This window comes from Lepidochelys olivacea (assembly GCF_965140295.1).
Source record: "Lepidochelys olivacea isolate rLepOli2 genome assembly, chromosome: 16".
NCBI classification, from domain to species: Eukaryota; Metazoa; Chordata; order Testudines; family Cheloniidae; genus Lepidochelys; species Lepidochelys olivacea.
In genome coordinates this window covers 24,252,071-24,268,284 of record NC_140426.1, presented here as the reverse complement: position 1 = coordinate 24,268,284, position 16,214 = coordinate 24,252,071, and the positions used below count along the sequence as shown (strand labels likewise).

Here is a 16,214-nt window from a genome sequence, read left to right as displayed (position 1 = left end):
ACATATTATCTTCAGACTTAAGCAAATCCAATTTCTGACTTAGTTGAAGTGATTTGACTTGATGTCATGTCCTCATAGTGACTATCTATACAACACTGGATTATCTGGCTAGCCCACAGTAATGCTATACTCTGCAGCGGGATGAATTTTTGGAAGAACTAAGTGTTGATTCTATATACCAGGGGTTCTCAACCTTTTTCTTTCTGAGGGCCCCCCAACATGCTATACAATCTCCATGGCCCACCTGGGCCACAGTAACTGGTTTTCTGCATATAAAAGCCAGGGCCGGCCTTATGGGGTAGCAAGCAGGGCAGTTGCCTGGGGCCGCATGCCACAGCGGCCTCCGCGAAGCTACATTGCTCAGGCTTCAGCTTCAGCCCCATGCAGTGGGGCTTCGGCTTTCTGCCCTGGGCCCCAGTGAGTCTAATGCTGACCCTGCTTGGAGGACCCCCTGAAACTGTTCCCAGCCCGTCAGGGGGCCCCGGACCCCTGGTTGAGAACCACTGCTATATACCATGGCACACTTGTTTATACATCTGATGGACTCTGCTGTAATTAAAGAAAAATGAAGTTTTTAAGCATTGTTGAATTCTTGTTTTTTAGGTCACCAAAAGGGATGAAGATTCTTCTCTGATGCAGCTTAAAGAGGAATTTCGGAGTTATGAGGCTTTGCGAAGGGAACATGATGCCCAAATTGTCCACATTGCCATGGAAGCGGGACTTCGAATATCACCAGAACAATGGTCTTCCCTCCTTTATGGCGACTTGGCACATAAGTCACACATGCAATCCATTATTGACAAGGTTTGTCAATGGGGTAGATTTAGTATCCTTTTCTTGTTAGATTTAACAGTTAAAGGGTATAATACTGAAGCAGTTTTTAAACTATTATAACCTCTAATTTTAACTACGTTTTAACATGACTAGAGAGTAGGATGGCTGTTTTTTTGTACGTAATCTTTATGTACAAAGCCCTTTCAGAATTTTTAGTGTTTACAAAGGTCACAGAGAAGCAGTGCAAAAAATCACTTTTTCTAGTTTTGTGTCTTATGATGAAGCTTCATAGGGCAGATTCTGAGCTGAGAATTGTAATCTCTCACCACTGATAATCACTATATGCAATCTGAAGACACTGCCTGTCTCATTTTGGAGCCCATCTGTCTTGAAAGAAAACGAGAATACTTTTTTATTAAAATGTCCAGTTTATAGAATGAAGAGCATTAATGTCACTTTTATTTTCAGCTCCAGTCTCCAGAATCATTTGCAAAAAGTGTACAGGAGTTGACAATTGTCTTGCAACGTACAGGTGATCCAGCAAACTTAAACAGACTTAGGCCTCATTTAGAGCTTCTGGCAAATATAGATCCTAATCCAGGTATGTGAATGGTGCTAATAAATGTAAATTTTTTCCCTTTCCTTTTTAATGGAAAATATAACTCTACTGGTAACAAATTCTGTTTCTGCTATAAACAGTTCCCATCAATTGATGTTTTTAACCTGCTGTTGAAGATTTTCCTCTTAATCCTTGTACTGGATGTTTCTGGTGTGATGTAAAAGTTGTCTCATTTAAGATGATGATATTGGAATTATTGTTAAAACGTGTTTTCAATTTGTCAATTGTAGATGCAGCTTCTCCAACATGGGAGCAGCTGGAAAATGCAATGGTGGCAGTGAAGACTGTGGTACATGGGCTAGTGGACTTTATTCAGAACTATAGTCGAAAAGGTCATGAAACACCACAGGTGACTATATTTAATTACCACCTGTATTTCTGAGTGTTCTGTGACGCTTTAACAAAAGGGCTTCACTTATTTTGCAAAATTAATGTTGATGTAAAACATTTGTAGCCTACTCAGGCTTTCCACTGCCATGAAATAAAGTAGGATTAATATCCCAGGCCCATGTTCCCTGAGCAGGGAGTATCTAATGCCATTCACCAAGATCCCTTCTAGCCAATTAAAAATAGACATTGGATTGGATTCTCTATGGTATTAATCGATCTTCCTTTTGTAGGAAAAATGGTATCTATTTATTAATACAATACTTTGAGGATGGACTTGGGTAGAACCCCTAGGGTTCTAAAAAGAATGCATTAGGACCTCTCCTGATTGACTGACTGGCAAATTAAAACAAGCCATACTTATGTAATGTCAGCTTAGAGTAGACTCCCTGTGCATGATGTCTGTAGTTAGTAAAGCATGACCACAAGGAACACTTGATTTAAATCTTAGTGAATTTTATCTGTTACGTGTAATATAAAGCTATGCTGGGACTACTTTCACCTTTCAGACCCCAGTGGTGCCACATTAGTTAGCTCAATACTTGCTCACTGAGGTTTCTTGTCTTGCTTAATCAAGACAATTGTTGTTCTGGTATCTTTTTAAACAAATGAAGAAAAACATACAAGAAATATCAAAATTATAAGAACTCCTCAGTCAGGGTGTCCACCGTACATAGGTGATATAATTTACTTGTAATGGGCTCATTATGCAATCGTTTTATAAATATATCTTTTTAGCCCAATTGGTTATGTTCCATCCATTTTTATACATGTATATGAAATACCAAAACTTTGAAGTTAATTGTTTACATAACAGAGAAGAGCAAGAATAATTTTTTAAAATGTTAGTTTAAGGGATAATACGTTACAAAAGAACCCTAGACCATCAGCATATAGGACCATCAGCATGCAAATCCTCCTGTATCCCTTCTATGATCTGAATGTCCATACTCTGTTCCTTCTACAACCACCCAAACCAAGCACATAGCATCTTAAGTAATTGCCATCCATTCAAGACTCTCCCCTCCATATAAAACTATACTGTGAGCCAGGATCAAGGATATCTGTATAACCCAATCATAAGAACCTATTTCACATAAATCACACAAAAGGACCTTTGTATATAAGTTACACAAATAGCTGCCAAATCTTAACAAGATAGACCATAAGTGCTGATCGTGGCCTTTTTGCATTTCATCATTTTCTAACTTAAACTTTACCATTCTTCCAGATTTACCTTCTTTCCCACCCTGACATCTGGCAATTATTCTGTCTGTGCTACGTTAAAAAAATGTGAATTGATTGTTTCTCAAGCTTACTTAATGCTAGATTCCCTGGACAGATGGGAAAAAAAAGAGGGAAAATAGTGCAGCTCATTTGACTAAAGAGCACAATAAACTTTTTTCAGAACATTTTGCTTTCTGACACTAAGATAAATGTATCCATCAATTTCCTTTCTCGTGACACTTTTAGCACTGGAGACAAGGACACTCCTTCCTCTGTCATACATCCAGTGTGACCTGTGAAAAAGCTGACATTAGGGGTCTTTTGTTTCCTTCTTTCTAATCATTGGTTCGCAATCAATGCTGGAAACATGTACTGGTCCACCAGTGTGTTCTTCAGTATATTAAGATCTACAGATCTGACCATGAGTCTTTTGCCTGCTTTCAGGCTACAGCTCGGAGCTGTGAATTGCTGGTTCAGGGATTTGCCCCTCCTAGTGAAGAGCTGGCCAGTTTATTCGATGGAAGGATTCATCTCACTGCTGTTGAGTTTAAGGACTGTTGGATCTAAAACTTTTCAAAACTAAAATGAAACCTAGTATCTGTTGCAATTGGGCTTAAATTTGGCTGGATCTGTCAAAGTTTGGGGTTGGCTTTTAGGACTGAGCACTTAATTATTTGTTTGTCTTCGTTCCTGAGGCTTTGAGCATCACACTTTGTGGCATACCTTTTGCAGCTTTCCTTTGATCCCAGCATAACAGACATACAGACAGAGAAGCCTAAGGTGAAATTCTGCTTGTCCTGCATCTCTTCCCCCATCAGAGTGTATAGATAGTGAACTCTGCTAACTTTGTGGCCAAGGTAGGCCCCCAACACAGGAAAGGATCTCCTAGGTTGTCTTCCTCTGGACCAGGAGAGAATCAGGGCTGCAGAATCAAGAAGGTGGCGAGTGATGCACTTCTTCGCACAAGGCGGGAAATAAGAGAAGCAGGGTGGTTTCTCTGAGCCAAAAATCACTACTGCCAAACTTCTTGAGAGTGCCTTGTAAGCTACTGCTCCATCTTCTCCATCTCCCGCTGCAAAGAGGGGGAAGGAGGACTGAGAAAAATGGCATGGTGGAAAGAGGTTTCTCCAATGAGCCTGCCTTGGGATCCAGTGCTGATGACAGTGGTTCCAACAGTGGGTGCCCTCCATTTCAGTGGCCAGCGCAGGGCCACAGAAAGCAAACAAAAGATCTAGTTGGCAAGATTACATTGAGCACTTAACTTTTTATGCCTTACTTACAGGCATTAGCCAGCCCCCCTTTTTTTATGGGGACCTCTCACCTGGGCTTCTCTCATCCAATGAGTTCCTGGCATTCGGGATATACAGAGGTCCCCCATGGGCAACTATATGGCTGGCTGGTATGCACCTCCTCTCCTCCAAGACTTGTTTCTAACGGCACTGACGAGGGGATCAAAGGAACATGGAGCAAACCAAAGGGAAAATCCTTGAAGGAGATCTACACCTCTGGCTCCCCAGGACATTACTTAGCCCTGCTTCAGATATCCTTATCTCATATGGACAAAAGCTGTAAAACAAAAACCAAAGAGGGGTCTGATCTTCACTGCCTCCCCAAGAGGCTGCCCACCCAGAATGAACCCTGTTGTTTTTAAGTTCAGAGTCAGAATCTTTCAGTGTCTTTCAGACTCTAGTTAAAGTTTCTGTAGGGTGCAGGCTCCCTGTCCAAAGCACTCATCTAGAAATAAAATGGCAAAAGTTATTATGAAGAGGGCTGAGTCTTTTTCATGGGAAGAAGTTCAGCTCTCCAGGTCAGAACTGATGAGACAAATAGGGAAATATGAGAGAGACTCTTCTTTTGGGAATACTTGAAGACCAACTAAGGCGAATAACTGCTGCGTGGGACCTTACTACAGAGGAGCCTTCTATTTTAAAAGAAGTGGGAAAAAAGACAGGCAGCAAAGTGAAAAGAATGAGAGGGCCCAAAAAAACCCAGACTCTGTGGCATGGTGGATAGTGCTGCGGACTTCTAATAATAAGTGTTGTGGGTTTGTATCCAACTAGTTACCAACAGACAGGTAAGTGGATTCCTGTCTAAGAAGGGCATTATAAAGCAACTTCAGCAACACTATGGGCCTCCGCAACATCCACCCCCTCCACTTGAGTAATTGTACCATGGGTAGACACGTCCAGCTTCCTCTCAGGGAAAGTCAAAAAGCCATGGGGGCTACCAGCAAACATTCAGAAGATATCCCTGGCTTCATTGTTTATCTTGGATGCCTCTTTCAGTGGTTTTCATTTCTCAGGTAGGGTCAGCAACACAGGCATGTTCTTGAAAAGCAGACACCCAAGCAAAGCAACTCCTGTCAACATCACTATGTGCTGGAGAAAAACTTAGAGAGCGCTGATGGACAGAGGTAGTGGCTGAGACCAAGGGTGGGGAACAGAAGGAAACTCTTCCATCTGCAAGGCAGTATGGATGGAATAAAAGCCCAACTGTACGGTCAGTCCTCCCAAGGCCATTCTGTGAGCAGGTACAACTAAAAAAATCAGTAAAGGAAGGTGTAAAAATAAATTTAAAAAACGCCTACTCTTTCCTGTTGCATGGCCCCGGCACGTCCATTCAGAAACAATCTGATTGGTAGCAGACTCTTCTCCTTTACACACAAATGTCTACCTGTCACACTGGGCAAATAGGTGTTGGACTCACACACTCAGTAGAACTAAACAGAATATCAGGCACAGATTTGTTTTATCCTCAGTATTAACTGTTGATATATGCATTATATATGATGTAAGGATAGGATTTTCAAAGCCAGCTAAGAGAGATGGATCCCAAAATCTCCACCTAAAAATATGTATATGAGGGATAGGATTTAGTTCTTATCCCTATCTCCTTCAGTTTTGGGGTGATAAAGGCAGTTCTTTACTCATGGGAGGCATTCCTTTTCATCTGAGAATTGGTTGGAAGGATGTTAATTGAGTAGTTCTCTTGCTGCCCTCTGGATTGGAGAGTAACAGAAACCTACTATGTGATCAGCCTGCAGGAATTTTACCCTGGTATTATGGGGTAGACAATACAAATTTGTCATAGTTTTGCTTTAAAACTACTGAACACAAATATGTTCTTTTAGAGCTTTCCTCTGTTCCAGTAGTTCCCAAACTGGGGGCTGCGACCCTTCGGGGTGAGGGGGAGGCAGAGGTGTTGCGAGAGCCCTGGTTATATTGCATTAAAATTAAACTGAAAATTTAATTTTAAAACATTTTTTAATTTATAAGGGGGGAGGGTTACACTCAGTCTTGCTGTGTAAAAGGGGTCCCCAGTACAAAAAATTTGAGAACCTCTGCTATATTCCTGTTGATTATGACCCCTAAAATAGGAAGGGGTATTTTCCTGAACTGAAACTTTCATGGGGAAGGGGAGCACGCACTCAAAATTCAGATGTATGATTCCTAGGAGGTTGGGGTTGAGGTGTTGCTCAGGATTATGAGGGCTTAATGATCCTGAAAGACATGGCATCTTGTAATTAGTACCTGACAAATTCATGATTGTAAGCAAAATTTTCTGAATGCAGTACACAGCAGAGTTAGCCACGATGAGCTCAATAAGAAAAGGAGGACTTGTGGCACCTTAGAGACTAACCAATTTATTAGAGCATAAGCTTTCGTGAGCTACAGCTCACTTCCTCAGATGCATATCGTGGAAACTGCAGCAGGCTTTATATATACACAGAGAATATGAAACAATACCTATTCCCACCCCACTGTCCTGCTGGTAATAGCTTATCTAAAGTGATTTCCAGCACAAATCCAGGTTTTCTCACCCTCCACCCCCCCACACAAATTCACTCTCCTGCTGGTGATAGCCCATCCAAAGTGACAACTCTTTACACAATGTGCATGACAATCAAGCTGGGCTATTTCCTGCATAAATCCAGGTTCTCACATCCCCCCACCCCCATACACACTGTGTATATATAAACTGTGTATGTATATATACACTGTGTGTATGGGGGTGGGGGGATGTGAGAACCTGGATTTATGCAGGAAATAGCCCAGCTTGATTGTCATGCACATTGTGTAAAGAGTTGTCACTTTGGATGGGCTATCACCAGCAGGAGAGTGAATTTGTGTGGGGGGGTGGAGGGTGAGAAAACCTGGATTTGTGCTGGAAATCACTTTAGATAAGCTATTACCAGCAGGACAGTGGGGTGGGAATAGGTATTGTTTCATATTCTCTGTGTATATATAAAGCCTGCTGCAGTTTCCACGATATGCATCTGAGGAAGTGAGCTGTAGCTCACGAAAGCTTATGCTCTAATAAATTGGTTAGTCTCTAAGGTGCCACAAGTCCTCCTTTTCTTTTTGCGAATACAGACTAACACGGCTGCTACTCTGAAACCTGTCATTATGATGAGCTCAATGTGACAAAAGGGTATTCGTAATGTCAGTGAAAAACTTCCTTATCTAAAGGGGTGATTGAGAATGAAAAATATCAACATTTGCATGTCTGTATTTATATATTTTTTTAAAACTACTTATATTTAAACCTGTATTGGATCTTAAGTGGGATTTTTTTTTTGTATTTTTAAGCCGCAACCAAATAGCAAATATAAAACGAGTATGTGCCGAGATCTGCGCCAGCAAGGAGGATGTCCACGAGGAACTAACTGTACATTTGCTCACTCTCAGGAAGAGCTTGAAAAGTAAGTCTGGGGATGGTGTCGTTCTTTCCATCAAATCAAGGCAGCTTTCATTAAATCTTGAAAGTAGCTTCCTTTGTGTGTGAATTCATTTCTAGGGATCCTTGAATTGCAAGAGAACTGTTTGTGCAAATTAGACCTGTTAAAAATAGCATCTATAAATAAATTGCCAGAATTCCCCTTTACTTAACTCTCAGAATATAGCAGAATCAAAATTTTCCTGCACAAAATTATTGACTCTGGGCCTGGCACCTTAAGAGATCTGCAGTGGTGTAAACTGAGGAATAGTACCCATTAATCAGCAGTTTTTTATTCGTGACTCAATTTACCAAATATCTCATGTATAACTTCATAAAGCTATTTCCACCCACACCCATCTCCAAATTAACAACTCAGATGCCTCTCAGAGGCTGAGTTGGTTTTTTACTGTAGAGTGAAATGTCTGATGATCTACTTTGTTTTTCCAAACTAATGCTCATGGTTTAAGTTAAATTGTGAAGTGCTGTTAATGATATCCTGCTTATCCCTTCTGTCATGTCAGTTTTACAAATGCATTAGACTGCACAATGTAAACTCCTTTATCAGATTTGTCTTTGTAAATATAGGTATCGTTTGAGGAACAAAAAGATCAGCGCGACTGTGAGAACATTCCCTCTCCTAAATAAAGTCGGTGTCAACAGCACTGTCTCAACCACAGCAGGAAATGTAATCTCTGTCATAGGAAGCACTGAAACAACAGGAAAGATGGTGCTGAGTTCCAATGGGATTGCAAATCTGGAAAGTGGTGTTCCCCAATTGATTCCTCGCTGCGCTGAACCCTCCTTAAGAGTTCTGGAGAATGTCAAGAAGGGGGGAAAGTCTGGAGCCAGTGGTCAAAATGCCTCTGGGTCTCCTACAGAATCGCTATCTGAAAAGTATGTATTTCTATGAGCTAAAAGAATTGGGATCAAATATTCTAATGTCCACATTTTGCATTTTTCCTATCCTTGCAAGCAGAAGAGAGGTGATAAAGGTCTGAATTATGTTCATGAGTAGTTTCTGGTTTAGTCTTTGCTACTGAGTGAGTTATAGATACTGAACTCTGGTTCTGTTTTATGCTCTCCACATCTTGAATGGCATATGTTTTTCTTTTCCTCGTGACTGAAGTAGCCAGTTGCCCTTTAAAGGGTAATATATAAGCCATGCATTTCAGAAAATCTGCTGTAGCTCATGTGCAAGCCTAATAGAAGACTTTCCAAAGGGCACAACAGTGCATTCTACCTATTGAAGTCCAGAGTTGAGCTTGAAGGGGAATAGCCTCTTCTGTGTGAGGTGTTAGCAGATGATATATCCAAGTAATGTGTCAGGTAGGAGGAAAAGTGGAGATGCACTGGAAATGCTCCTTGGCTGTGTAGCAATGCAAGGTCTGATTTTAGCATTGGAGATGTAATTTTGTTACTCAGAAGGTCAACCCAAGTTGTGTCAGTGCTTTAATTTTTAAATCTCATATAGACTGGCTAAATTGGTACAGCTCTCCACATCTGCTCTCTTCCCCGGTTTCCTGCACAGTATCTAATCTGTCATTGGGGTTATTCAGTTTAAAAACAATTTGCATCCATACTTTATTGTAGAGTTGTACAGTATAGTCATTGCATTTCCAGTTATCAAAAATATTATTTTGTAGTCCTGGAGGTTTTCCAGGTATCACACCTTTTTAAAACTGTTTGGGTTTTGTCCAAACAGCACTGGACCTCAGACCAGCTTTTTAATGCCTATCTGTTGTTTCCAAAACATGCTTTCAGTACTGGTATCTGAGCTCTAGGTACAAACTAAAAGGTTTAGATCAGCTTATGAGTGCATGATGTTCTCTTGAAGATAGTCTGCTTTTTAATAATAGCATCAATGTTGTATTTTAAAAAATAATTGAAGTCTTCAGAAATACCAGTGGAGATAATGAGGAATTTGGGCTATGTCATACTGGAGTGTTTTGTGTTTGAGTTAGAAATGACGAAAGATGAATACAGATAATAAGTAGTAATTGCAAATCCATTTGATTTCTTTGCAATTCTTTTCAGTAAAATTTGCTCTCCACCCAAGACTCCTGTAAGCCAGGCAGCAGCTACCTCAGCTGGTGGTCCTAATATTGGAACAGAGATGAATTCTCTGCCTCCAAAATCCAGCCCATTTGTAACCAGAGTACCTGTCTACCCTCCACATTCTGATAATGTTCAGTATTTTCAAGATCCTAGGACACAGTTGTCCTATGAAGTTCCACAGTACCCACAGACAGGTGAGTGACATGGTTGCTGAGCCATAGGCAATCCTTTACTTTTGCCTGTATAAACTTGAATGGGTTTCAGTGTTTGTGCTTTCTAAATTTCTTCAAATCCCAATGGCACCAAGTTCATGTGAGGCTTATTTGCTGGGCCTCCTGGTTTCAGCAGAGCCCAATACCCAAGCTTTCGAACTCTGAATATTATGATTGAGTAAAGAGAGGGCCGCAGAATGCAGGAGCATTGCTACACTCTTTGCATTATTTCCATATTTAACTAGAGAGGTCTCCAAAATTCCTTAAAGGAAGTTCGGCAACATTTAAACCATGCCTACTCATTGGAGAGGGGACAGATGTGTTGAAGACTTGTGTTGTGGAGAAAAGTTGTTTGCTTTCCTTGTGTGAAACTCGTGAGACTCCATCTTGTTTGCATCCTTCATGGAGCTGGCTTAGCAGTCTCCTTTTATAGTGTCTTACTGGAAACACCACCCTTCCTCACCCCTCCATGTGTCCAGTTCTTTACTGCTCACCCACAACGAGAGCCAGTCTCTGCGCTCCAGTGTGTATGGGTCTGACTTCAGTCTGTGTGCATCCATGGGCGGAATTTAGTTCAGGTTGTGCATTTCCCACTAGCATTTACAGACCTGAATAATTCAAGCTTTTCCCAAATCTTTTCTTGCCATCGGTGTACACAGACAGTCCCAGTGTGCCTCTCATAGACTGCACAAATGTCTGTATGCCCTTGAGGAATGGTTTGTTTGAGTATTCATCTAGGCAGAGACCTGAGAGGGAGACACTCTATGTACCAAGTGCCTCTGCATACTGTGCTTGGTATTTTGGGAAGCTAACAAGCACCATGTTAGATAGAAGAAAGAGGTTCCTATTAAGTGCAGCCAAGAAAACTGCTGTATCATTTGTTCTAACTTCAGGCAGGTCCCAGCTGTCAGAGTAGGGTATAGGAGGGGGAAATGATCTATTCTGCAGTGTAAAAAATAAACCACTTGCCAGCTGATGGCTTAAAGACCCTCAGAATTCTTTAGACCCAAAATGCTGAGATATAAACAGAGATGACAGACCTTTTTCTTTAAAAGTATCTATCTAACCTCATATATAAAAAATACACACACACAGGTTTGGAGAGGAAGTGCTAAATTGCCACCTGTTCTTGTAAAAGTGCTACCATATGGTGGAATATACTGCTCCTCTGCCCCCCCTCCCAACAACGTCTGGTCCTGTGAACACACTGTACAGTGTTAGTACTGCCCCTGCAGACCCAGTTTTCAAACATGCAGTGCTCATCCACAGAGAAGTGAGGGAGTTAACAGGGGACCTGTAGAAACAAGACACTTGACTCTGAAGTCAGTATCAAGTGCTACTTAAAATTTTAGAACTGTTTTAAAATTCTGATCCTATTGAGACCAAATTAAATATGCTTTTTTCCAATTTTCAAGGATACTACCCACCACCTCCAACAGTACCAGCTGGTGTGGCTCCCTGTGTTCCTCGCTTTGTGAGGTCCAGTAACGTTCCAGAATCCTCCCTCCCACCTGCTTCCGTGCCATATGCCGATCATTACAGTACATTTCCCCCTCGAGAGCGACTGAATTCTCCTTACCAACCTCCTCCTCCGCAACCGTATGGACCAGTTCCTCCCGTCCCTTCCGGAATGTATGCTCCGGTGTATGACAGCAGGCGCATCTGGCGTCCACAGATGTACCCAAGGGATGACATTATTAGGAGCAATTCTTTACCTCCAATGGATGTGATGCACTCATCTGTCTGTCAGACATCATTGCGCGAAAGATATAATTCGTTGGATGGGTATTACTCCATGGCTTGCCAACCTCCAAATGAGCAGAGGACTGTGCCTTTACCAAGGGTAGGTGAGAGTGGAAAAGAAAAGGATATGATTTACTTTAAAAGTCATGACCGAAATCATACCACCTAATTAGCCCAGAGCTGTTTTCTTGCCTTGGGTTACACTTGTCAAGCAGCAACCCCAAAACAAGTTATTTTTCAAACCATAATAGGCAGATCTTTGTCCTTTTGGGTAGGGCTATCTTAGACCCCTTTGCTCCTCTGCTTACAAACACACATCAGCTGAATTAATTACACACATCCTAGATGTTGCCTACTCCCATTTCTTTGATTCACATTATGACATGACTCTATGCATTGAGGAAGACGCTTGGGATCCAAGATGCATCTCCCTCTGCCTAGGTCCTATAGTGACATCTAAAAATGGGACTCCAGTCCAAAGGATCCTGACCCAGGGATGTCAAATGTATGGTCTGCGGGCCAGATCTGGCCTGCTAAATGTATTTATATAGCCCAGAGGATATAGTCAGATTGTTCAGAATCTCAGCTGTCTCTTTTTTTTTTTTTTTTTTTTTTTTTTTTTAAAGTACATTTCTAGCCCTTGTGGTTGCAGAGAAAACCTTTAAAATGTAAACTTAATGTAATCAATACAGTAATGTTTGCTTGCATGTGCAGATGGCTTCTGACAGTAACTCGGGGGTTTGAACTCTCCTGCCCCCTATTAATCTCGTTGGAGTGTCAGCTCCAGTGATGACACTTCAGTTGGAACTGTAACTGTTTTATTGCGGAGCATTGTAGCATATGGACTGGGAAATAACAGGGAGTTAAACCCAAGGAGAGGTAGGAATTAGGAGTTGCTGCAGAGAAGGAAATCCAAAGGAAAGAACAAAGGAGATGCAGACACAGGAGGATGGAAAAGGAAGAAAAAACAAAGGGAAGAATTAGTGGTGGCGATACAAGGGAGCAGATTTTCACACTGAATGATGCTGAGTATGACGATAATGTACTGAATGAAAAATACCTAAAAGTTGAGTTATGGTGTAATGGCCAGATTATCCCCTGGATCGCACTCTGAATCTCCCAGTGACATCAGTGGGAGATCACAGTGGGGATGAGGGGCAGATGGCTCCTAAATTTATAGCAGGGCCTATGAACCATAATTAAACCTGGACTAAATTTGACACCATGCTGTACACGTTCCTTACCTTGTCTCCATTGTTTTCTCTCCTGTATACAAATATATGCCTTTCAACTGGTATTTGGTAAGGTAGCTGTGACTGTTCCTTGCTTATTCTTCTATGTGTTGGCAGCTATGAGAAACCTGTAAATTACCTGCATGATCCTGCTGTGAATATTCATACGTTGATGCCCTCCTCCCGTTGTTTACTCTAGGAGCCTTGTGGTCACTTGAAGACCAGTTACGATGATCAGTTAAGACGGAAGCCAGAGCAATGGGCACAATACCACTCTCAAAAAACACCTCTTGTGTCCTCAACCCTTCCTATGGCAACACAGTCTCCAACACCACCTTCTCCTCTCTTCAGTGTTGACTTCAGCACAGAGGTGAGAAACCAAAGAATTTCATGGTATTTTTGCTTCCTTTTTCTGCACTTAACAGGAGAGCTTTTCTATCTCACTCTTCTGTGATTCTATTAGATCAAGTTCATTCCCCTGCAAGTACAAGATATAATCTCCCTAAGAAAGAAAATGTTGGATATTAAGCTGATGTTACACTTGATCACTGACAGAAGGCCAAAATTAAGTGAAGAATTGGTTTAACTTAAAGGCAGCTTAACTTTGTAGCACAGTGTTAATTTATTGTTAAGACTCTTATACCATAGAAACTGGTGTAGAGTTTCACACAGATCTTCTATGCAGTTAGACTAATAAATCATATCAACAGCATATCACAGATATCAGTTGTAATTAACTGTGATTGGAGCCTCTTATGAACCTTCAGACTTCTGTGTAAAGCACAGTGGATACATTTTTTTCCATTAGGAAGAATCCTTCCATTTTATTTTCTTGTTCTTAATGGCGCTATCACATGATGAGAAAGTTCATATGTGCCTGTAATCCCAAAGAATGCGCATACTGAAATAAAAAGTGACAAGGCCCTTGTAAAACATTTAGCTGTGTGGTATGACAGTAGCAAAATGCAAGTGAGGCTTAGGAAGCAAGGCATAAGAACTGGCAGTGTGTCTTGGAGGAGAAAAACCCAATCTTGCATTCTCTTTTTCTATACACATAAGAATGAAAATATTCAAAATAGATCTTGGCTAAAAAGCCCCTTTGTTGGTGTTTATTCTAAGTTATCACAAATAGTTATTTTAAGGGTTACGTATTGTTACAGATCTGCCATCAAGTCCTGGTTATGGCCTTACTCAGGCTGGAGATTTCTGAGTTTTGTTCTACCAAGGTTTGCTTGATATAACTTTAGTACAGGAAAAATGCATTTCTTTCTCTTAAGTTTTCACTACCCTAGTGATTTGCCCCAAATATGGTCATTAAAGTGCACTGGTGCCAACCCAAAGTGTCAGGAGGCAAAGCAACTATTTGTACAGGTGAAGCTTACTCCTGCTTGGAAGCAGTAAGCTTCTCAGGTTCAAAATGTGGCTTACAGTGGTTTTGTGCTAAGGGTTGATGCAGATTTACCAGTGGTTGGCCGTTGATAGCAGAAATTGAGGCAAATCCCCAGCATGGACACGGCCTTAGACTACCTGCTTCATGTCTTGAAGCAGATTGATTTAATAGTTCACAGTAAGCAGTTTTTCTGTATAAACACTTAAATACTAAATTCCCTTTGTTTTTTGTACCTTTTTTTCTTCCTTTTCAATAGTTCTCGGAAAGTGTTAGTGACTTGAGTGGTGCTAAATTTGAGGAAGACCATCTTTCACACTACTCACCCTGGTCCTGTGGTACTATTGGTTCCTGCATAAATGCCATCGACTCAGAGCCCAAGGATGTAATTGCCAATTCAAATGCTGTGTTAATGGTATGGCTGTTCTGTGCTCTGCCTGCTCACTCATGGGGTGGAAAGTGCTGCAAGTGTTTCCATTTGATTGCCAAACTTAATTTGATTGCCAGGCCTCTTGTAAATAAACTAAAATACCAAGTCTTGAGGTTAAACTGGTTCAGCTCATTCTAAACTGTTTGGAACAAACTTTTGCCGAGTGATGTAAACAAACTATCCTCTTATCAATGAAAAAAATGCAGTGGTGTTTATAACATTCTTAGATTTAAGACAAACTACTTTAATACCAAATCAGTGTAAATAAAATTTACTGTTGGCCATAAATAATAATAATTCTTCAGTAAATAATTTATATTTCGGGACTCCTATTCCTCAGACCTTTTTGTTACACTGAAGAGATGAATGGATGGACTACTACGAGGCTGTATAATAAGGACTTCCACTTCTGGTCAGGTTGCTTGCAAAACTGTGCACCTTCAGCAGTTTCTTCCTCCACTCATGCATAGCGTTTCCCATTTAAGAGATGTCTACAATAGTGTAATAGTGACAGGACAATCCTGTGTGGTGGATTTGACAGCCTAGCATGGGCCAATGTGTCAGAGTTAGGCAGACATCTCCATTGGATTAATAGGATTCCAGCTAACTTTAAGTGAGGTTCTCAGAACTGCTTGGCCTTGAGCAGATTATTTTTTTCTCTTTGGGGATCTGAGCAGATTTTCCTATTCCATCTTTCTCATTGTTTCAGATAATTTTTATTTTGAAGTGAGTGCCTTCAGCAGTGTTAGTTCTACAGAGAAGATATGAAAAAGCTAAAACTTGCACTACACACCATAGAACAGAGTATTCTGCATAAACTTTAATCATTTATTTCGTTTGTGTAATTTCCCTTGAACATAGCTCTCGCTCTGCTAAAAGGCTTTTGGAATGTACGTATCCTCCTACAGTAAAAAAACAAAAAAAACCCCCAACCATGAAACCTTGAAATATATGGAAATATAATTGAACGAAAATACAGCATAACCTTGTTTTATTGGATTGAAATTGGGTACACAAAATTAATTGAGGTTTGAATAAACTGGAGACTAAAACCTATTTAATGCACATCCAGGGAGATGACCTCATTTTGGATAAGTAAGGTCTCATATGCATATTGGGGATTACTGTCCTACTCTGGTATGATCAAGTAGCTGCCACTCGTGCATCCTGCACCATAAGGGTAATCATGTCTCAATTCTCTGCTACCTGTACCCCACCTTCCTCCAGTATTAGCAAGGATGTTGAGGGTGATACTGTGGAAATGGTGTTTTACAGCAGCTGGGCTTTTTTTCTGAGAGGAAACGGTAAAGCTTTAAAAAAACAGAAGTGTGTTCTGTTCCACTGTTAATCACTGTCTGGTGCCAGCTGGCCACTAAATCACAATAGGTAAGAGTCATTATGTCCCTTCCCAGCTTGCTAGCTTGTCAGG

The 16,214-nt window shown here is 40.9% G+C and overlaps 1 protein-coding gene across 6 annotated transcripts in view; it reads left to right on the top strand.

Moving 5' to 3' along the window:
- RC3H2 (ring finger and CCCH-type domains 2) overlaps positions 1–16,214 on the top strand; it is a 35,863-nt gene that overhangs the window by 14,045 nt on the left and 5,604 nt on the right. For all 6 annotated transcript variants that reach the window (XM_084650288.1, XM_084650290.1, XM_084650289.1 and 3 more), the window contains 9 exons: positions 604–804; positions 1,243–1,375; positions 1,624–1,742; positions 7,597–7,709; positions 8,312–8,620; positions 9,761–9,975; positions 11,409–11,836; positions 13,168–13,338; positions 14,615–14,770. In XM_084650288.1, coding sequence (XP_084506414.1) covers positions 604–804; positions 1,243–1,375; positions 1,624–1,742; positions 7,597–7,709; positions 8,312–8,620; positions 9,761–9,975; positions 11,409–11,836; positions 13,168–13,338; positions 14,615–14,770 — 1,845 coding nt within the window. The remainder of the gene's footprint in view (positions 1–603; positions 805–1,242; positions 1,376–1,623; positions 1,743–7,596; positions 7,710–8,311; positions 8,621–9,760; positions 9,976–11,408; positions 11,837–13,167; positions 13,339–14,614; positions 14,771–16,214) is intronic.